The sequence below is a fragment of the Lepidothrix coronata genome, unplaced genomic scaffold (assembly GCF_001604755.1).
Source record: "Lepidothrix coronata isolate B3197 unplaced genomic scaffold, Lepidothrix_coronata-1.0 Scaffold236, whole genome shotgun sequence".
NCBI lineage: Eukaryota > Metazoa > Chordata > Aves > Passeriformes > Pipridae > Lepidothrix > Lepidothrix coronata.
The window spans coordinates 600,189-623,759 of record NW_016690416.1 but is presented as its reverse complement, the minus strand read 5'-3'; the positions used below and the strand labels follow the sequence as shown (position 1 = coordinate 623,759).

Below are 23,571 nucleotides of genomic sequence, written 5' to 3'. Positions count from 1 at the left end.
GACCATCGAATCCAAACTCTGAGTTCTTACAAAAGAAATCCCCCGGCTGAACTAAGTGAGGGATGCTTTAGCAGACTGCAAATTAGTATTAATTACTAGAGGTTAAACATTTGAGGAAAGAGGATGTGTTAGCCAGTTCAACTGCAGGTGTCAATTGATTCTATTAATTAAATTTACCTTTGTAAAATAATCAAGTTTTAAAAGTCTGTGAAAAGACTCAGTTTTGCTCATATCTGCTTTGTGAAAAGATCATTAAGACTCAAGACACCAAGATCTGAGGCTGGTTGAGACCTTGCAGAAGAGCAGTAAAGCCTTATGGTGTCTTTGAATTGTGGGCAAAAAAACTATGAGAGGTCATGTGCTCATATTGCTCAAATTATTTACGGGTTTCTCTTTCTCTGTCACTATTTTTGCCCCTGGCAGGCACTGTGATGCATCTTCCCTCTATAGCAGGAGCAACAAGAAACTTCCCATTGAACTTTCATCTTTTCAGACTCTCTGGAATATCCTTATTCCCAGGAAACCTTGCTCTGCCTACTCCTCCATCAGCATCTCCTGTGTTACCTCTGGAAACAGGAAAGCAATTTCACAAGAAGAACTTGTAATACCCTTAAAACATCCTATAAAAGAATGTGATTTAAGAGCCTTATGCACTGATCTAATTTAAACATGCTTGGCTGGCCAGAAGTGGATTATTTTTTGGAAAAAAAAAAAAAGGTAAACCTCCCATGGTCCTTTCTCAGTAGGAACTTGAGCATTTTTCATTACATGGTATTTTCACCACTTTTACACCTGCCTGACCCAGCACTCCCAAAAAGCTGCTCCCTGGTCAGCTTGATATCCCAGCCCAGTGGAGAATTTGCACCAGTCTCCCAGTATCTCCCTTTCCATCCTCACACTATTTACCTCTTCCTCTCCTCCTCTGCTTCTCCTTTCTAGTTAAGTTCCTGAAAATAAGGAGTGACAACCAGGCAGATAAACAGAGAATAAGATATCCCTACAGAAGTTAGTATGAAATAGAGAGGGAATTAAGGTTATTGATGAAATGAAGTCTTTACTCATTTCAAATTCTAATAGAAAAGATCAGTTGTCACAATAGAAAACAGTCATACTTTGAAAACCCAAACTGGGATGAGCTGTTCTGACCAGCTAAAAACACATTCTCATAGTGACTTTTGGCTGTCTGTACCACTTCTCTTAAAACCCATCTGAGGAAGCACTTCATTCAGGAAGCAAAATTTTCAATCACCAGAACCAGAGACCTCTGCAAATGTGTGGGCAGAGCTGCTGCCTGGACAGCAGGACCTGCTGCCAGGGGCTAAGGGAATACAACCCTTCAGTGGAAGTATCAGTGTAGAGTTATTATTGCATTTCATACCAAAAATACCATCCACAAAAATCACTTTATCCAGTATTTCTGAGGCTGTGTGGTTATTCCCAAATTGACTGCACAAGAAGCACTTTGCCACATCAGTAAAACCCTGCCCACATTGCCAGACCATTTTTCAAACTGTTCATGGGAGAAGCCTCTCCTTATTTTCCCTTCCCAGCACATCACTGGGCAAGGCCAAGCAAAACCCCCAAAAGGATGCAGAGGGAATTAGAGATGTGCATAATTATCCAAACATTTGCAGGAATACACAACAGCAAACAGCAGCAGCTAATCCCACAAAATCCTCCGAGAAAATAGGGAGATTTTTCACTCTCTGAAACGTGATAATGAAAAAACCAATTCCCAGATGCTCCACCAGATGAAATCATCTTGTTTCAAAGTTTATAATCATATATGTTAAATGCACCGGTCCACTTTCAAGATTAGTGATAATGATCTTACATTTTTAATAGAGCCCTTCATCCAGGGGGATTTGATGTGAGCACTCCAGCATTGCTGCACTACCTCTGGCTTGAGCTGTGGCAGCTGTTTAATATCACTGCATGTGCTGTAAACAACACACTGTTGGACGGAATAAATAAGGGATGCTCATCAGAGGAAGGAGAAGGTTACACAAAAACCTTCAACCCTTCACTTTTCCATAAAAGACCTCAAGAAGAGACAAAAGGATGACCAGCACCTCTGGAAGGCAGGAGAACCATGAGGACCCACAGCATTTTATATCTGTTGGGAAGCACGTGCTGCATTTGAGGCAAAGACGTGAACTTGCAGCTGTCCAGACCCAACACAAGGACCATGGATGGAGCAGAGCCCCAATCCTACAGTGCACTCACCACCACAGCTCGGCCCCAGGAGAGCTCTGAGCTTGGCACACATTCAACCTGGCTGCAAACAAACCCACTGCTGTGGCCACGGTGACCACCCAACAAGACCCCCAGCCTTTGGACCATGTTGGCCTTCTGCACTTCCAAAGGGAAGGGCTGTGGTCAGGGAAGGTGCTCCAGACCAAAAGAATTGGCATTAAAGTCTTCAAAATCATAGTCACAGAGTGGTTTGGGTTGGAAGGGAACTTAAAGCTCATCCAGTCCCACCCCCTGCCATGGGCAGGGACACCTTCCACCAGCCCAGGTTGCTCCAAGTCCCGTCCAACCTGGTCTTGGACACTTCCAGGGATGGGGCAGCCACAGCTTCTCTGGGCAACCTGTGCCAGGGCCTCCCCACCCTCACAGAGAAGGATTCCTTCCAAGATGATTGTATGAATATCTGATCAACATGCAGTGTTGATTGGGGGAAAGATCAGAAGTCTAAGTTGTCATAAGTTCAACATTTATGTTATCCCAGGGCAACCTGAAGGTGCAAAGGCCACCCAGCTGTGGGCTCTGCAAAGGGACAGTGCAGCCCCTGAGCTACAAACTGTGCATTTACCCAAACCCCTCCTACTGCTGTTTTTTCCCCCATCCACTGCTCAGGCGGGAGCTGCACCAGGGCAGATCCCCCTGCCTGGGATGGGCTGTGCCTCTAAATTTGGGGTCCTTTCCTCACCTCTGACACAGCCTCACAGGGCCATGGCAGGACAGGTCACCAAATACAGAGCTGAGCTGCTGCCAGACACATGAAATGCAAGCTGTCACTGAGGTAGGAATGGAAAAGCAGGACCATCCCACTCCAGAACACTCTTCAAACTGACCTTGAACTATAATTTACAAACAAGACCTTCCTTTTCCACTCTCAAGTGCAGCCCTGGAGCTTTTATCCCAGGTAACTGGAGATGGTAGGAGAGAAGCTGTTTAACCTCCTGGTCTCTCATTCATGAACAGTCAGCAGAAAGCAACGACACAGAGAAAAGTCAGCGAGTCATTACTGGAGCTACAGCATGAAATAAAGTACAAGTGAAAGAGGAAACCTTCCAATTGATTTTTAATAGGTTTTGAATTAAGCTATTCAAACTGGAGAGCAGAACTGAAGAGATGCACAGACTAGCAGACCCAATGTCACCACTGGAGATGATATTACCAATCCCCAACAAAAAACTCTGCAGTAAAGGGCAGGTGTGAACACTGTGATCGAGGTACAAAAGTGGGAGGAGATGTTGCAGTTTTTCAGTTCTGCATTCTTTACTTTATTCTTTTCTGTAAAGATAAGCTCAAGCCACAGAAACTGTTGAGGAGCTTTGACCTTCCTTACACACCTGTAAGTCTTCATACACTTTCCAAAGAAATATTCCCAGAAAAAAAACTGTAGCTTGCTCTTAACACTCTGGTCTGAAGGCTTAGCATGGCACACAGCCACTCTTCCCTCAGCACACAACTGGAAGCCAAACTAATCAATAACAGGTTCTTAATGCCAATGAATTCAAACCAGCAGTTTGTTTTTAAAATGAAAAGTTACTGAAACAGAACTGAATATTGCCTAAATCAAATTAGCTGCAGCAGCAATAAATAATTAAAAGTAATAAACTAGTTCATAAATAGAGAACGTAATTTAATTAATTTTATCACCATGTATAGAAATATCAATACTGCAGAGAGATGGAGCTCATGGGAAAGCAGGGAGCTCAGGCAGTTTTGCATCCACACACATGCAGCACAACAGCAAAATAATTGTGTGTGTATATATATATATATATATATAAATCAAATCCAGGCAGTAATAGAGAACTTTGGAAATACAAGTAGCTGTTGAGAGGCAGATAACTGGCTTGAGCAGGGACACACTGTGGACATGATACACATTTTGCAAGGCTGAGGGAGAGATAAGAAGGACAGAGCAGGATGAGTTATTTGAGGTAAAATCTTCCCCAGCTCCAGATAAGGAGCTGTGCTCAGGATCTATTCCTGCCCATGCCCTTTCCCACGTTGCCCATGACCATGGACAGATCTGTAAAGGTTTCCTCCCACAGGTGAGGAACCAGGAGGGAAACCAGGACAGTGAGGGCTGACACTGTGATGAGCAGGTGGGTCCCCTGCCACGTCTCCCTGGCTCCAGCATTGCTGCATTCCCACTGGATGCAGCCACAACCTCCCAATCCCTGCTTCCTACACCCCCAGGATTTGGACTCTCTTGGTTTAAATGAATGGAAGAGCACAGATAGTCACGAAATTAGACTTGTTCTCTGTCTGAACTTCCTATTTGTAAGAAAAAAGCAAGTGTGCACACTCATATTCTTCTTTCAGGACTCTGGATCACACATACACACATCTGCTTTTCCTTCAAACCAAAGCAAAACCTTCAGGGATAAGTAAGTTCTGTTGAAATAACGAAATACAAAACTGAAGAGATTTTGCAAATGTCAGCTGCAGAGTATTGCTCCAGTACTGTGGTATCAACAAAGCCTCCCTCTATTCAAAAAAAAGTTGTTACAAGTACCAGGATAACACCCAGTTACCTGAGGCTGTCGAAATGGTTTTTATTTGTTTTTAAGGAAGGTAAGTGCAGCCCTTGCAATCTCATCTCTTGTTCAGTGGAAAGCACTGCCTTCCCCAGAGGGAGCTGTGAGAAGCTGTTCTGCAGAGCTGTGTGTCACGAGCTACAAAGCCACTGGAGGCTGGGCTGCACCACAGAAACATCCACCCAAAATAATCCAGCACAGCTAAGCAGGAAAGTCATACCCAGTCTGACAGGGAGTTCTCTCTAACTCCACACCAGCACCCTTGGTGCTGTTTGTTCCAGTCCCTGAGATCAGCCCAGCTGGTCTGAGCCTGGTGCTGATATTGCCAAGGCTGAGGGTTTGATCCCAGTATGGGCTGCTCAGATCAGAGTTGGACTCGATGATCCTTGTGGGTCCTTCCAACTGAGAACATTCTGTGATTCTGGGGGTGGAAACAGGAAGAGTTGGTGGAATGGGCACAGTAACATCTAACCCGGGAGGGTGCTGGTCCTGGAGGTGCTGAGATGGTGAATTCTGTCCCTTTTTCTTTCCCTTTAAGGAGCCCTTGCCCCGAGGGAGGCTCTGGACACAGCCCCCACCCCAAAGCTGTCTCTCAAAGCTGGCTCAGGCATTTCATCACTATTCACTGCACACAGCTGCCTCCCTCTGTATGTTCTGCATGATCTCTCCAGCCATCAACAAATCAGGGCAGCAAAGCAGCTAAAGGCCAAATTTGCAAGCACAGCCCAGACACAACTCCCAGAGCTGTGCTGGAGATGGAGCCACGGCAGCCGCCCGGCACACCCAGCCCACAGCGATGCTGGGGGGGGAAAGGCCATGGCTTCCAGGGAAATCTGGGCCAGGAGGGCAGTTTTCCATGCAGAAGTGAGGCCAGTAATGCCCTGCAGACAGCAATCTTTCAGCACTAAAGGGACGCCAACACCTGCCATGGTGTGCCGTGCTAAAATCCCTGGGTTTTCCTTTCAGAGTGCACCTTGGGATGTCAAGCTTTTCTCTTTTGAGTTCCTCAACAGGAAAGCCACTGGCTCCAAATATGCACACAGGAAAAACAATGGAAAGTACCAGCATGCCCCAGCAGCTGCCCAGTAAATAGCCTTTGCAGGGAGCAAATCCATCTCCCAGGCTCCTGGCTCGACTGCCTCACCTCCAGGAGCAACTCAGTCAATCAGGATTTAGATCTGTAAACCAGACTAGACCTGCTTTGGCCTTTCCAAGAACTTGGTTCCCTTTTGTTCCACTCACTCCTCCCTCTCACATTTTATATTTGTTATAGGATAGAAATTGGGATCTCTCTCACCCTCCTGCACCTCCTGCCCTGTTCCCCTCCCTGCAGCAGGCAGGGTCCTTGGCAGCCTTTCCATTCTGCTGCTGCTTCCCCAGGGGATCCCAGGAACTTTCCTTTAGCCACTAAGTTTCCTTCCAGAGAAGAGCTTTGAAGCTCTTTCTGAAGAGACTTGAAGAATCCCTTTCCCTGCCCACCCACACCTGATGCAGGATTGCAGAGCAAGCACAGTGACAACCAGAGACATTTTAATCAGGTTCCCAAAGACCTGAGTCTCCATGTAATTTTCGATTTGACATTTGACAGCATCAGCCTGGAACTGTGCTGGGGAAGGGAGCTCTGCTGGGTGAAGGACCAGAGGAGCACAGCAGATGTTGGCCTTCACCTGAGGTCCCACAGGGCACAGAACCTCTCGGGGCTTCTGGTGGGCAAACTGTGGTCCTGCCACATGGCACAAGAGCCTGAGTGTCAGCCTGCCCAGCCCTCCTGTCTCAATAACTTCAATAGGAAAGATGTGTCCTGCAGACCTTGCATGTGCTGCTGAGGAGTGTTCAAACCCTCCCCACCAGTGTCAGCCAAGTTCTGACCCAACTATCAAACCAAGAATTTTAGCAGCTTCCTGTACCTGCCTCTGCCACCGACCCACAAAGTGTCATCCACTGAACCTGAGCAGAAAGCAAAGCACATCCCTGGCACACACAGAGCTTGATTTTAGAGACCAAAATACTCCCACCACCCCACGCAGTGTTTCTAACTTTACTCAGTGTTATCCCCGTTTCACACATGAGAAAGGTTACTTGCTGTGATTAAGATAACACAGTGGCTTCGAGGGTAAAAGCCCTATAGTCAATAAAATTCAACATAAAACGCTGAAATCCATCCAAGAATATGCAATAATCAACAAAAATATACCAAAAATTCCTGTGATTTTCAAAATGGTGTGAATTATTTCTAAATAATTAGTATTAGGAAATAATAATTAGGTATTAGACTCACGGTAGTCAAGATGCATCTCAGGGCCTCCAAACCCATTAAGACCAAACAACAGGTTTATTGGTAACACCCTGACTCGCCAAAGTAAAGCAATTTGTTGATGAAATAACACACAGGAACAGTAAATCCAAACGTTCAGCACAAGCAGTGCTGACACAGGACAAAGGTTGGAGCAGCAGCATCCCAGAGGAGCCAGCACCTCCCTGCTGCTGTTTCCAAAGCTGTGCCTGTGTTCCCACTTACAACTCCTATCAGATCAATTGGTGTAACCCTCCCTTTACAAATTCCCCCACTGAAACCACGACAAAGGCACAAAAGAGCAACCCAATGAGTTTTGTGCCCAGAGAAATCACTCAGATTAGCAGAGCTCCAGGAATCAATAGGGGTATTTTTAACCACTCAGAAATTTCTTCTTTGCTTCTGCTGCTGGAAATACCAGAATAGATGGAGCCTCTTGGGCACCAGCAGAGTCTAGTTCATGATATTTTCGTTTGCTTCCTCAAAAGCTTTAGTAAGACACTGCATGTCAGGAACAGGGGTCATGGCTCAAGCCCTTCAGTACATCAGCCCCTTTGCTGTGCTCCTAAATCTTAACAACAAAATACAAACAACAGCCAGAAACAGCAGCAGAAGCTCCTTCCTGTGCATTTTCCTCCTCCAGGAGATACACTGAAAACATGCTACACATTAGTCCCACCTAGAGAGAAGAGCTTTCTTCTCATCGTGTGAAAAAACATCACTTTTCCAGACCAATAATTCTGCAATTACACAAATAATTGTGGGACTGCACCTCTCACTAACACCAGCCCATCCCACTCGGGGGCTCACATCTCTCTTGCAAACTATGTGACCCCAATTACAGGGAAAATGCTCAAAGCTACACTCCAGTGTTGCAGGATATTCTGCTGCTTAAGTTTCTTGCCTTTTTTCCTAATGTATGCACACAAATTTAATTATTTAGAGCTCAGAGTCAATAGGGCTGGATCAGCACCAATGACTGACTCCCACTGGCAGTAGCAAGACCTAAAGGAATCACTACCACTCTCATGAAAAAGGCACATCCTGACTATCAGATTACAGGATATTGACATTTGTGACAGTATTATAAAGTTAAATATTATAATAATTAGTTTCCAGCTGATTTGATCTCAGAAATCATACCAGTTTGGGTGATGTCTGCACTCCAGTGAACCCTGTTTTCTGTGTTTCCTACCAGAGGACGCAGAAGGAGGAAATCTTAGGAGGAAAATGCATCACTGAAGAAGTGATAACTTTTTAACTTCTCCTATCAGCATTAATTATTATTAAATCCTGAATGAGGTCTTGGGGCAAGAAACAAGGAGGGAATTGCAGCCAAACCCCTCACCCCTCAGTGCCAGCTGCACCCACAGCATCCACGGGCAGAGAGCTGGGATCTGGGAATGCAGCATCACACCCTGCCAGACATCACCTGGGCTGAGCATCTGCTCCATGAATTTTAATTTCTGACAACCAAACTCCCAAATAAGGTCTAACTCTGGGCAAAACAGTTCCCCAGACAGCTACTGCAGAACTGTGCCTCACACTGGGCACTCAGCTGTGCCCACACGTGAAGCAGAGAAACAGAGAAACACTTGGGCTGGAAAACATCTCCAAAGTCATCCCCAGCAGTGCCAAGACCACCAGTAACCCACGTCCCCAAGTGCCACATCTACACATCTGTTAAATCCCTCCAGGGATGGGGACTCCACCACTGCCCTGGGCAGCTGTGCCAGGGCTGGACAAGCCTTTCAGTGATGAAATTTTCCCTAATGTCCAATCAAACCCATCTCACGTGACAGCAGGGAGGGGGTAGCACTCCTTATAGCACATGTCACCCCTGCACAGATGTGACTCCTGGCCCCACTCTCAAGAAAACAGAATGAACTGACAGCTTGACCCCGGGGGACACTCACAGCAGGGTGACCCCATCCGTGTCAACAGCAAAAAGAACATTCCAAACTAGCAAGTCTGAATTCTAAGCTATGAATTAAATAAAGTAAAAAGTAAATATGCTCATCTCAGACTCCACTGTCCCCCCATTACAGTGTACCCCCAATCACACTCTTATCTAAGTCCTACAGTCAGCACCACATGAAACTCTCCACCAAAGTTATCTTTATTTTTTCATCCAAAAAGGAAAGACTGGGAAAAAAAAAAAAAAGACAAAGGAGATAAGGCTGAGAGACCTGAAAGCCATTTTTATCCTAATAGCTGGCAAACACACATCATTAGATTCTGATAGCAAGTAAAAAAGACTGTGTTTACAGTAACTTTAAACCCAGCAAATTCTGTTCAAGAATAAAGGGAGTGAATCCACTATCTGACAGTTGCCATTAATTTCTAGACCTGATGAACAGCTCCTGTGCTCAGTAGCTTCCCAAATTTCCTTCTCTCACAGTTGGCCTAGTAAAAGATATTTCTTTTCCCTACAAACCTTGACCTTCATATTTTAGTGCCTGATAAATAACCAGCACAGAAAACAGATTTTTATCAGAATTTAAAGAAGAAAGTTTGTGTGTTCTCTCAAGGACTAACTGAACCTTGTTAAACAAAACCCAACCCTTTGGCTTTAGAAAACTTTCCCTGTAGCTCATGGAAACATCAGGTCTTCTTCTGGTCACATGGCACTGCCTGTAGGAAAACAGTGATAGCACCAGCAATGTTTCCAGTAATAAAAAAGAAATACTAGTATAGGTGGTATGTGGAAAATAAGACTTATTTTTACAGCAGCACGTGTAGCATCCAATGGTGAGGAATTTATTTCACTGTAGATCTAGACAGTGCTCAGCTTCATCTGTGTTCATGAAGAAGCAAAATCTGAACTCATTCCTTCTCACCAGAAGTACACCAAAATAGTAAAAGAACTTTGTTGTATTTAAGTCAGTACAAGTCCCAGTTTTAATAATTATTAGCTCATCTTATTCTTGCTTCTATGGACTTTAGCTGTAAGTAAAGCCACGAGGTGCCTCTTTACATGTTGGAGATGGGATTTTGCAAGTGAGCTAAAACCATCTAGTTTGGGGATGGGTTTTTGCCTGTTTATTTCAACTGAAAACTCGACAGAGCAGTTCTGACCAACTGCCTTGAACCACTCCATGCCCTAAAGCCCTGGGAGCAGCACGGACACGCCGAGCCCTCACCCCAGCAGTGCCCAGCCAGCACAGCTCACACAGGGCTCTGGGAGAGCAATCAGGGACACGAGGTGCTGGATAAGGGCTGCACTCGAGGATCTTAGAGGCCTTTTCCAGCCTTGACAATTCCACATTTCCTGGATCCCCTCCCTCTCTCCCTCTTCTGCAGACAAAAGCTCCATCCCCGAAGCTGCCGAGGAGAATTTTAAGGCAGCAGAGGAGTGTTTGTTAGTGCTAAGAAAAAGATTTAATGTCTAAATTAAGTGCACTGTGCTTAGCTCCCACTGCCAGAGCAGTGGGGTATGGATGGCTCTCCTGCTGGAGCTGGATCTCTCCAGAGGGTCCAACACCCACCGTGTGCTCGTTGGCACATCAGCACTAGGGGTACGCTCCTCCCTGCAAGGAATCCCACTGCTGCTCTGCCAGGAACCCTCCTGTCCCGTGGGAATACACTGAAAGAATGAACAGCACGCTGGGTTTATGGAAAAGCTGAAAATTATTGCTGCAAAATCAGAGAAGTGCAACGGAAACTCCGCTGTTAAAGGACTGAGCCAGTATCAGCTCTTCCACGCAAAGGAAAATAACTTGGACACTTTTAATGGTTTCCATCATGTTCCTGTTGCTAAATGAATACAACGTAATGTGTTTTGCTTTATATCATTCCCACTATTAATTGCTGTGACATTTGGAACTGGAAATAATCCCACAGGTTTCCCAAAGAGAAAAATGCCTGTTTGTCAGAGCGCTCGGCAAGGGCAGCGCTGCTGTTCCCTCAACCAGCCTCTCACTCTCCACTGAACAAACATCATCCTGCAAAATAATCACATTAGAGCTGCTGCCTGCTGGAAAGGCAGAGGGGTGAAAGCAAAGACAGAGAGCTGTAAGTATTATTTCTGTTTTAGAATACTAGAGGGTGCTCAGATAAAGACGCCTGAACGATGATGGGGTCATCTAATCAGAGGGAACACAGCTCAGCTATAATAAACAAGGCCTGATGAACACGCTGCCTTTGAAGAGGGAATTGCAATGCCTGATACACAGATCAGACAGGATTTGTTCTGCTGATGTTCTTTATATTGAGAGAACATTAAAAAGAGGGTAAAGAGTCATTCTCAGCATTGTCTCATGTTCAAACAGGAATCTTTCTGAAGTTCACTCAGAGCCCAATTACTCCACCAGCATCTCCACACTTCCCAGGACACATTAGGGTGACCCAGTGATAATACAGACTGTGTGACTCACCAAAAATGCTCACTTAGCACTGCCTCTAACCCAGCTGACCTGCTTGAATATATTTAGAGGTGTTGTTCAAATGCAAAGCTCCCCACGAAGGAAGCATTTATTATATTTCCAAATGGAAAAGAGAGGGTCTCTACTGTTCCTGTTCCTTTGTTGCTACCTCTGTGTGAGACTTCTCTCTAATTAAGATGCCTTATAGTATTGAGGAGCAGTCAGGGCTTCCAGGATAATTTAATGTACTTGTAAGGGCTTTGGCTTATTCCCCATGCTGTGCCTTACAGTAAGGACTTGCTCCTTACTGGTTTTGAGACCAGCTGCTCAGTGGGAGGTGTGACAGTCCTACAACCAGCACAAAACCAGCCCAGGCTGGCCAGTTCACCCCCACGATGGCAAAACCCAAACTGGTTTTACAAGAATGACATGAGCCTTCTCCCCAGCTTTTCTATGGCTCCAGCTGCTCATTCCAAAACCAGCATCCAGAGCCAGCACACTGGTCCAGCCTCCCCAAGCAGTGAGGCTAAAAGCTAAATATGACTCATTACATACTTTAAGGAAAAATAACAATTTTGGAAAAGTAAATATGGGTAACAAAGAAATAATTCTATAGAAAACAAACCAGAAAGCCTAAAAAGGATAATAAAAAAAATAATCTAACTTCAATAGCATAGAGCAAAGTTATTGTTTAAAACATTCAGATATGAAAAGTAAAGAAAACGATCCTATTACAGGCAATTCACATCACAGAATTTAAACCAGAAGCAGGGGCACTGCATGCCACTGGCACCTGCTTTGCAGTTGCAATGAGAAACTAAATTGAAATCTTGTAAGCGACATTTTGAAAAACTTCCAGTTCCGCTGATGGAAAACACAACTTTATTTTTTTTTTCTCGTATATTTTATTTTCCAAGCTAGAGCATAACTTTATGCTATTATCTGCTGGCTGCACAAGGTGGGTTTGAGCTGTGGCCTTTGCAACAACTACCGAGCACACAAAGCCTGGGAACAGACACGCTGATAACTTTGACAAAGCACATTCACCGACAGGCTGAACAAAATCAAAACCCAGGATCCAACTGATGCCTTTGGAAGGAACCAGCTGTGAAGCCTGGAGGTCCAGAATCACTGATTTTATTCTGGTTACTGGGGGAGTTTCACGATAGAAGTCAAATAGTTCTGTGCTCAATCAGAACAAGCAGCTGGGCTGAGATTCAGCCCTAATGGCTGTCACAGCACTGGGGACACTTCATCTTAACCTCCCCAAAACTGAAACAGCAGAAGGAATGACAAAAATACCACCTGCATGGGAGAGGCAAGGACAAGGAGGAGAAGGGGACAAAACATGAGGATCATCCTTGTGCTGCTCCATAAACACACACAGTGCCCAGGAACTGCCTGTTCTGTGCAAAACAACAAACTTCTCTACTGTTCTTCAAAAGATCTCATCAAACACAACAAGCAAGCAGCATGGTAGGGATAAATAACTCCTGCCTCGTGACAAACAAGGAAATATTTATGGAAGGCTATTAAACTTGGATTACTGAGACACTGGAGCAGTTGCAGAGTAGCCAATCAGCTCTGCTGACTAAATACATATTTATAAATGCTTTAGCTGGTTTATTTACCCAATGGACCAAAATGGCTTATTCATTCTGTTCTGGTTTTATTTGGGTCTATCAAGTACAGTAAATGTGCAGTTAGATGCATAATAAAAATTCCTTTAGAAAAGTAATTACATTACCTTACCCACAGTAGATTTTTCTTTCCCAAGCACCAAGAACAACTGGACCATTTCACAGGCTCCTAAGTTCTTATTAAAAATACACTGACACACACTAATTACTGATCTGAAATCTTGCTTAGGAATGCAAAGTCCAAAGGAAACATTTCCAAACCAAGCAGGGCCCCCTGAAAACCACTAATCTAAACAGAGTACTTGCTATGGCAGCAGCCAGGGACATGGGCACAGCACCAACCACCTGAACAGTTCCTTCTCCACATCCTGTTAGGAAGGAATTCTTCCCTGTGAGGGTGGGGAGGCCCTGGCACAGGTTGCCCAGAGAAGCTGTGGCTGCCCCATCCCTGGAAGTGTCCAAGGCCAGGTTGGATGGGGCTTGGAACAACCTGGGCTAGTGGAAGGTGTCCCTGCCCATGGCAGGGGGTGGAATGAGATGGGATTTAATGCCACTTCCAACCCAAAGCAGTCTGGGATTCTCTGATCCTGCAGGTTTTGATGAAAGTTGGATGTGGTGGAAGAATAAATCCGACAGATCCACAGGTAAGTCCTGCAAGGAGCACTGGTGTGGCCTCAATGCCCTGCTCCCCTCCAGGAGAGACCCCAGAGCCCTTCAGAGCCTCTCCTGCCACAACCCCCCCTCCAGCTGGGCTCAGCCAGGCTGACAAGCTCAGCTCCCTGTGAGTGCCTGAACTAAGAGAGCACCGAGAGGGTAATTTCTCTTATTTTTATCTCATATTGGAGCAGTGAGTTGAAGCTCTGAAAATATTAACCTAATTGCTCTGCCTTCTGCTTAAAGCTCAGTTCAGGAAGAAATGGCATGTTGAAACCTAATAAGTCTGAAATTGAAAATACACCACTCTCACACATTAAGCAGACCAGCAGCATGTTCAAAAACGTGACAGGACCCAGAAGTGATCCTGGACTTTGGGTTTTCTGGGTCAAAGTCTGAGTTGACTTATTCTGCTAATTTCTGAGACATGCTGGATAAACTGATTTGCTGGAGAGTATATATTTGCATATTACATTATACTGCCATTATCAGAAACATCTGCTGCCAGCTTTTTATTCAACCCTTACGAATCAGTTTATTTTACAGCTGGTGTGAAAACTCAGGGTTTCCAGTGTATCTGCACCTCTCCATGTCATGTGCAAGCAGTGCACACCCCCTCCATGAGAGGGGCTTCTACCTCATGCAGTGTTCTGTGTAACAACAGCACTTCAGCAGAGTTATGTGGCTGGACAAAAAAAGCACTGTTTCATAGGAAGAGCAATGCACCACCCAAAAAACACCCCATAAGACTTCAAATCTCACTGTGGATTTCAACCTGGCTGCTGCTAAAGATGCTTAAATCAAGAAAAGCCCATTTGTCTGAAAATATCTCCTCTTGTCCTTTAAGACAGGTTGTCTTAGAAGACCAGTGCAAACCAATCCTGCTTTACTGCTCTGGGTCAGCTGGAGAAAAGTGCTTTGGAGGAGGTGAAGAAGAAGCCAAAACAAAGTATGTAGGACAAAGTGGCACATTCCAAAAGACTGCCCAGTTCAGCTGGAAAAAGTAGAGAAGCTTGTGTAGAGCCCAGGGATGTCAGAAGCCAAGAGCAGGAGAAGCTTATTCAGCTGCCAAATCAGCACAGTTTGTTCTGCTTTCAGGTGGAAAAAGAGAGATGCCTTCAGGCACATCCAGCCTCACACTCTGCACTGGGGATCTTATTTATCAACTATGCTGGGATGGAATACATATATATGTTATTTTATGGATTTACATCCTTGGAAATCCTCACAAGGTCTCAGTTTTCTGGCTCTTCTTCACCTTCTCCCTCTTCCCACCCCAGGAACTGAAGTCTGGCCACTCCCTAAGCTTGCCCACAAGCTCCTTTGTCCCAGCTGCTGCTGGGAACAGTTTTCCTGGTTTCCTGCTGCTCCAGAAGTTTTCACTTCAACTCCTTCAGGTCCATCACTGTGCTGCTCTAGCAAAGCCACACACTATTTTATTTACTTACTGAACAGTCCTGCCCATTCTGCCATGAACAGAACTCATTCCTCCTCGTGCCCCAAAGTACTTCACTACAAAAACTGATGGAGCCATTTAAAAGAATCTTAACTCTGCTTCCACCAGCCAGAGAGCTGGGCATGGGCTTCCTACACCTTTGGCAAAGCTGGGCTAAACCATGGCTGCATCCACATTTTCAGAGGGAATCCTCCTAAAGCAGCAAACAGTCATTTCTGAGTCAAACATGACCAGCAGGACCAGCATTGTTTGGTCCAGCAACACCAACAGCAACAGTAAAACTGCCCAGGAGCATTTGCATTCCTGTTTAATTTACTGCTGTGCCTCATGCTGCCTAATGTGTTGATTATTTGGGGTTCCTCCCACTCCACAAGGTTTTACTCCCTCTGTTAAGTCCCATCACTTACAACCACAAAATATGCCCAGTTATAATTAAACATCATTGCTGAGAGATGGAACTGCAGTTTCTTCAGCTTAGAAATACAGGAACTAAACATCACATTAATATTTTGGCCCAAACATCCTTCCCTGGGTAACAGATTGGCAGTCACTGATAACAAGGCCCTGAAAAGTCAGAGATAATAAAGATTTCTATGAAAATAAAGCAGCTCTGAGATGGACAGAGACAAAACTTTGTTTGACTGAGTAATTGTTAAATATGCCAATTTATGACCCTATGAAATAGGTATTTTTAATGTAAAACCTGTCCTTTTAACTTCTGAGGCATGTCCTGAAGACACAGCCAGTGTGTTTCTGAACACCAACACTTACAGAACATATACACACAAATATTTATTTACACATCATGCCCTCTGGATGCAGCTGGGACAGACAGACACCCAGGATCCTGGGGGTACAGCTGCTTCTGAAGAGCAACACAGGCACAGCCACTGATTCTGGTGGGCTTTGACCAAGCCTTAAGGAACAAAACCAAATTTCTTGGACTCCAGCAATAGGAAAAAAACCTACAGAACGGGAAATTAGGAGGGGCTTTAGTACAGAGGTAATTACAGACAGCCACTTTACTGTGTTCCTGAGGAGTTTGAGGAGAGCAACTTCTGAAGCTGTTGGCTGGATCTTCTACCATTGCTGACTGCTTTCCAATAAAACTACAGCAACCTGGGAAATCTCAGGGGGAAAAGGAAAAAAAAGCCATATTCTATTTCTCCTCACTGTGATTAGGAAATACAGTGTAACAACGAGGATTGTGTATCTATAATAAAGATATACAAACAGGGACAGCCACACCACAGAGCTTGTGAAAATTCAGAGGGGTGCCAGCCTTTTAATTCAAACCAGGCAGTTAAAGTTCACATCATTACAGCAGTGTGATGTCACCTGTCTGAATAAATCTAGGGCTGCATCTCATTTAATAAGATTATATGGTCAGAGCAGAAGCAATTTGCTTGAACATTTCTTGGCTGAACGGTTTCCAAAGCATCTTTTGACACTAATTTGTTGAATGGATGATTGCAGTCAACACAAAAACAAATTAAAAAGTTTTAAGTGCTCGGGCTAGTAAAAAGCAAAGGTGTCCATTAATCCAGCAGAGCTTTGCTTATTTGTGTCTGCTGAAGACCTGGCTCTTTGTGCTTTGTGAGCCTCTACAGATGCTTGGGCAGAGAGCTGTACTCAGGAAAAGGGAAAAGACTCAACAGCTGAAAAAAGGTCTTTCTGCTCCATCTTCCCCCCCAATTTTAATTCAACAGAAAAACATAAATGGAGAGCATTCAAATCCTGTGCCTGTTTATCACATGCTGGGTTTTGAGTTTGTGTTCTCAGGTTTTTTGGCTGGTTGGGGGTTTGTTTGTTTTTAGAGCACAACACAAAACCTGGCACCTTGTCCCATATTCTAGTTTCCACTGCATGAGCATAATCCAGGTGGATACTGTCTGACCCCCTCAGAGCCAAATATCAACTGAATTAAGAAAAATATTCCTGCGCCTTCTATTCAACTCCCAGAATGAGGGGTGGGGGTTTTTGATTAAAAAATTATTTTTAGTCCGAAAGGTTAATATTTGCACACCAGTTGGACAATCCAGGCACAAAATGGCCCTGCACCCATTTCCATTTCAATTCACAAGGAAATCAGTCTCCATCCATCCCTGGAAGGTGGCTGCCAGCTGCAGTCAGGGAGGCATCTCCCCTCCACACCACAGCAATTAAAAGATCCTGTAATTACTGCTGATCTCGAGCCCATGGAAGTCAAAGGAAAGCCATTCATTGACTGTAATGGGCTTTGGAGCAGGTTCCGAATTTCTCCAGCATATTTAATCCTGACACTTCGGAAAGCCAAAGCCTCCCGGTTTAACTACACTCATCCACAGCTAAAAAAGGGAAGAAAATGTTTTCACACTTGACAACAATCGAGGCTTTGTTCCCTTTGAAAGAAAAGCCTCTGCTTTAAATCTAAAGGACTCAAACCTTTTGTCCCGAAATAAAGAAAAATCCTGAAGAATGTAAACCAGGATTGCCCCTCCTTTCCCCAAAAGCTCTTTTTGTAATCATCCTGGATCATCCGTGAGCATGGGATGATAAAAGCGGGCATAGAGTAAGTCTGCTGAGCTCTCACCTTTGGGGGGGTTTCTATTAGATATTTTTAAGTTTTAAAGATTTTCAGCTTGTCGAGAGGAAGCCAAACCTTCCACCAAGGGAACCGAACAAGGATAAACCCCCACACCCTCAAATCTTTTTCAATCATCTCATTTCCTCGGGTAAAAACCATTATCTACAAAAATTACCATTTCAGGGAGGAAAAAAGGCCTGAATATTAAAATCGCTTCATAACCTATCACAAAATCTACAATAAATCCTTTTGTGTGCATAATAAACATTTCAAACCCCCTGTTATTTTTTTTTTTCCTGGCACCAAGTGGTATCTGCTCTGTGCACATTTTAATACTGAGGACGTTTGTGAAAGAGCCTTTAGTTGAATTATTTTATAGGCACTATTGAGGAATAACTCCAGAGAAGAAGATACTTAATCATTACTGAAAATCCCCAGGTAGCTCTGCAAATCCACAGGCTTTTGTGGCCAAGGTGTATTTATCACGTTTGTTAGCATTTTTTTGACTCCTGAGGAGTTTGCAGTTCTTCAGGCAGCCTGGATTATTCACAGACTGCCTTGCTGGGCATCCAAATTTATCTGTACATCCTAATTCCCCCAATTTTCATCCCCTTCTCTCCATACCAGCCGTGGGTCTAACGAGCCTCTGACAGAGAAGTTCATTATCTTGAATTCACTTCTGAAAAAACTTATGGTTTCACCCTTTCAGATGAAAGTCAAGTCTCACCCATCCTGTGAAGGCAACAAGAAACCAGGCTCACTCAGCCTGGGAATGTGGTGTCCTGAGACACGGATCTCCAAACCCATCATTGCTCTGGAAGAATGTTCTCCAAGCACCCACAGGATCTATAAACTCAGCCCTGATTTCAAAAACTGCCCTATTTAAGTTCTCAGAGGTGTTGGTGGCTTTCACTGGGAAGGGAACTCTGGAGAGAAATTCTTATCTGAACTAGGACTAGAGGTACACCCAGTAGGTTGGATTCCATCTGTGTGTCTGTAATGGACTACATCACAAACCAGAGCCAGAGCAGGACTGGAATGTCTCCACATCCAGGATGCCAAGATGCTCTTCTGCATCTCAAAGCAACCTTGACCCAGCCAAGAGCCCTCCCTCGGTCTGAGATCGAGGGGAGTCCAATAAAACTCCATTTCTTCACAAAGAGTGGCAGAAGTTTGACCAAACACACACATATGCTGGACATCTGGGCTACACAGATTTCACCTTTAGCAACAGCTATATTTATATATATTTATATTATATATTTATATTTATATATTTATATTTTATCTTTTACATTATATATTTATATATTTATATTTATACATATTTATATTATATAAGCATATTTTTATAATTTTATATATTTATGTTATATATTCATATATTTATATTTCATCTTTTTATATTATATATTTATATTTTCTATATTTATATTTTCTATATATTATATATTTATATTTTCTATATATTATATATTTATATTTATATATTTATATATTATATACTTATATTTCTATATTTATATTTTTATATATTCATATTATTTATATTTCTATATATTCGTATTATATAATTATATTTTTATATTTATACTTTTATATATTTATAATATATATTTATTATAATATTTTAATTTATTCAGTTCCTCTCTGCTGCCTCAGCCTCGCAGAAGGAAAAACCAAAACGAACACACACAAAAACACAACCACAGAAAAAGAAAGGAGATTATGTGCCCAGAAGACAAGTTACCCTCGGACCTGACCTTTTTAATTTCTGCAGTAAAACACTGGTAGTTACAACCTCTTCCCAACACAGGGGATGCCTGAAGCAATTAAAGAAGCTGCTGGAGGGGGATGGGGATTGCATTAATCCCTCGAAAGGAAAGGGATTCCCACTTCACATTCTACTGGGACGGATGAGGGAAGCTACTGCCTGATCCAGAGAACATCTGCTGAGCAAAATCTGAATTAATGACAACCAGAACGAGCTCTTTGATGGCCCATCCTCACCCAGGAGCCTGCAAAGAGCCCCTGGTGGCAGCAGCCAGTTAATTCCCAAGGCAGCAGTTCCCAGGAGCAGGGAATGAGGCACCTTTGGGTGCACCTGCAGAGTGATCCATGGAGAGCTTTGTCTGCATCTTTTCCTCCCTGAAATGCTCCAGGGTCAGAGTTTATCACAGAATGTTTGGGTTGGAAGGGACCTCATCCAGTGCCACCCCCTGCCATGGGCAGGGACACCTTCCACTAGCCCAGGTTGCTCCAAGCCCCGTCCAACCTGCCCTTGGACACTTCCAGAGATGGGGCAGCCACAGCTTCTCTGGGCAACCTGTGCCAGGGCCTCCCCCCGTTCCAGGGAAGGATTTCTTCCCAATATCCAACCTAAACCTGCCCTCCTTTAGTTCAAAGCCATTTTGGTGCCCTGCCAGCACCCAAACCTTGCCTTGCACCCCAAACACCATCATGCAATTCTGTGCTAAAAGAGTAGCTTTTCATTGAAAAAAAAAAAAGTACAATTTGTGACACCAAGAGCTGTCAGACAAGCACCAGGCACAGACTGTTGGAAATCCCCCAGCAGCACGACCTTTCAAGTGGGTAAACTTAGGCTTGTTTTAAAATGTTACTGCAAGAATACTCGACACCAACACACACACACACACTGAAAGAAAACTGGGTTTCCTACCTTTTCTTCTTGTAACTTCAAACCTTCTGGAGTCCTATAAGGAAAAAGAGAATTTTTTGGTGGTGGTTTTTATGAAATACGAGAATTGTTCAAAGGCAGGAGGAACAAAACCCCCTAAAAACATGAGTCACTGACCCAGGGAAGCAGCTGTGAAGCTCAGGGCAATAACTGAGGAGTAATTACAAGCACACACTTCAGCTTGTTCACAGATATTTGATGGATAAATATAACACAAAGTGATTCATCACTGGGTGATAACTTACATTGTGAAACACAACATTTTTCTTTAAAATGGATTTCCCCCCCCATTGATATTAAGAGGGAGCAATCTAGCAGGGTTATTATCACTACACCAAAGATTTGGGGTTGAGGAAGGAGGAGCCATTACAGGTACTTTTAGTAGACACTTGTTCAAATACTTGAATAATTTCAAAGCAACTGGACTACTCAGAGGCTCATTTCAGCCATGCTCACCTACATGATTTGCATCACAACCATCTCTAATACAGAAACTTCTGTTAAAAAGGCACTGCATAAAGTCTCAAAGGGTACTGCATTCCCAGACAACACTATCTGCTTGTGCTAATGGTGAGACTTCAGAGGAATAAATATTTAATTTCAAGCAGCAACATTATTTATGGGTTAATTACAAACACGTTTAATTTCCATTGTTGGAGTTACTTCTTGCAACGAGTATTAAAAATAGAGAATCATGAAGGACTGTTAACAGACCTTGGCACCCTCCAAGTCAACTGAGAGGGATAAACAAAAAGAGGGGTATTTGCTTATAAAAACCACTGTCATTATTCCCTGTAGGATGCTACCTCAGTGATCCTGAGCAATGTGTACACTGGCATTCAGGATTAGCAGAGACTTCAAAGCATTTATCCTCTTCAGGCAGCAAAGCTCCCGAGCTGCACAGGCAGTTTTACTCCAGGGACCTCTCAGAGCTTTTCAAAATATTAGTTTGAGAGGTGGGGCACAGGATAAAAAAACCTCAGCCCCAGCTGCTGTCCTTAATCCTGTGTACATGGAGGACATGCAAAAGGGAAGAGTACTTTTAAAGTTCCCCAGAGTCCCTCCCTTGAACGAGCTGTTTGAATTCTCTGCAGTTCAAAAGCTGAGAAACACTAAAACTAATTACAACTATTAATATTGATCAAAAGAAAATAGACAATCAGACTCTATTAAAAAAAAAAAATCCAAGTGTCAGCTCACTTGTATTAAACACCCTTCTGGTACTTCCATGTCTGCACAGACATCGTGAAAAACAAAGGATGGTCTTCAAAGTTTCCCTTCTTTTACTCTATTCCCCTTATAATTATGAGCTCTGATGAATATAAACTACCCCAAAAACAGATGCAGGATTCAGAAGAAAAGCTTGTCAGAACTGCAGTGGGAGAACACGAGGTCAGTTCAAACCCTCACTTCTCATTTGTGTCCCCCAAAATATCCCTTCCATGAAGAAAAACACCAGTGACACTGAGAATTCTCATGATTTCAGGAGAACACAGAAAAATGGGAAAATACCTGGCAAGCACGGCAGGGCTTAGGGAACAGCACAAAAAGGTATCAGGCCCAGGTAGAGACCTTTCTTGTGCTAGAAGATACTGCTCTCAAGTTAAAAAAAGATCACACAGAGGTTTTAATAGTGTTACCAGTAGAGATCCAAACTATTTTGATAAAAATGACACTAAAGTTCTCGAATGCATTGCCTGAGGAACACTTTTCTGCAGAAGCCATAAAGCAGATGGTTATAAATGAGACTTATTTCATGGGCACCATTTAATGACTGCAAATTCTTTTAACTAAAAATCTAATTTTATCAGAGCATAAATCACATGCTTTGAAAGGAAAAATTTGTTTCGGATTTTCCATTCCTTCCAGAAAGCTTCTTCATGTACCCCTTTAAACAGCACTTCATTAATGCAACACAACAGTTTTATTTGCCAAGGTTCACTTTTAGCACCTATTTTCCTACTTTTTAATGGTTAGTCAATTGAGTACAGAGTAAAAGGTCCTTCTGTTCTGTAGCTGAAGTGCCTGATCACTGTTATGTGGAAATCAATGTTATGTGTTTGCTTCAGGATTGCCCTTCCCCAGCCATGTAGCTACTGAAAAAACTGCATCTCCTAAAGAACAGTGTCATCGAGTGTGATAACTAATTCTACCTGGATAAAGAAAGACAAAAATCAGAACCAAAATCCACTGCAGTTCAGTGCCTGCTGTCACAGAGCTTCACTCCCCTGGAGCTGCCGTGTGTGTGAACCTGAGGCAATTTAACAACTGCTTTGCACAAAGCCCCTTTCTGCTCTTACAAAGGGAATGCCAGTCTCTCAGAAGGCAGCATCTACCTGTCCTGCCAAGGCATAATAGCTGGTTGGTGTTTTATCTCCTGATTAATGCTCAGTCATGGGCCCAGGGATGAGCAGAGCACTGGGGATAAATCAGATTTCATTCAGAGCGAACACAAGGCACTGGGAACTTCATTGTGCAGCGTTAAAACACAACACCACGGAGGGAACACACAATATACAACAGTGCTTGGTATCCAGGGTGCTGCAAATGGGTTTACTGACAGTCATTAGTGAGGGATTCAAGCAGCAAAACCACTGTCAGGTTGTTTGGTACAGAATCCCAGAATGGGTTGGGTTGGAAGGGACCTTAAAACTCATCTCATTCCATGGGCAGGGACACCTTGCACTGGACCAGGTTGCTCCAAGTCCTGTCCAGCCCAGCCTTGGGCACTTCTAGGGATGAATTCAGTATTTAGAGCTCTGTCCACAGCTTTGCATTTCCCATCCCTTTACTCTGACCCACAAACATAGAACATGGACCACCAAGGCTGGCACCAAACAGGTACCAACTGCCCTCAAGCACAGCAACCCCCAGGATAACCTGGCTATGGTTTCAGTCTCCTGCCCTTTAATGCTGATTTAGATTTAGTCAAAAGACACCCCTTTCTATGAGCAGAAGTTACCAGAGTGGACTTTGTGAAGAAGTCCGATTAACGGATCCAATTAACGGATCAGGTGGAAGAGATGTAGAAGAACAGGTAACACAACCCAGACCTACAAATTTCCTGCACTGCTGGCCTGGAGCAACCCCCTTAGCAGACCCTTTGTGGGAGACACAGC

The 23,571-nt window shown here is 43.8% G+C and overlaps 1 protein-coding gene across 4 annotated transcripts in view; it reads right to left on the bottom strand.

Moving 5' to 3' along the window:
• The window catches only part of FSTL4 (follistatin like 4), a 199,749-nt gene that overhangs the window by 164,554 nt on the left and 11,624 nt on the right, over positions 1–23,571 (bottom strand). For all 4 annotated transcript variants that reach the window (XM_017834624.1, XM_017834626.1, XM_017834625.1 and 1 more), the window contains exon 3: positions 20,435–20,468. In XM_017834624.1, coding sequence (XP_017690113.1) covers positions 20,435–20,468 — 34 coding nt within the window. The remainder of the gene's footprint in view (positions 1–20,434; positions 20,469–23,571) is intronic.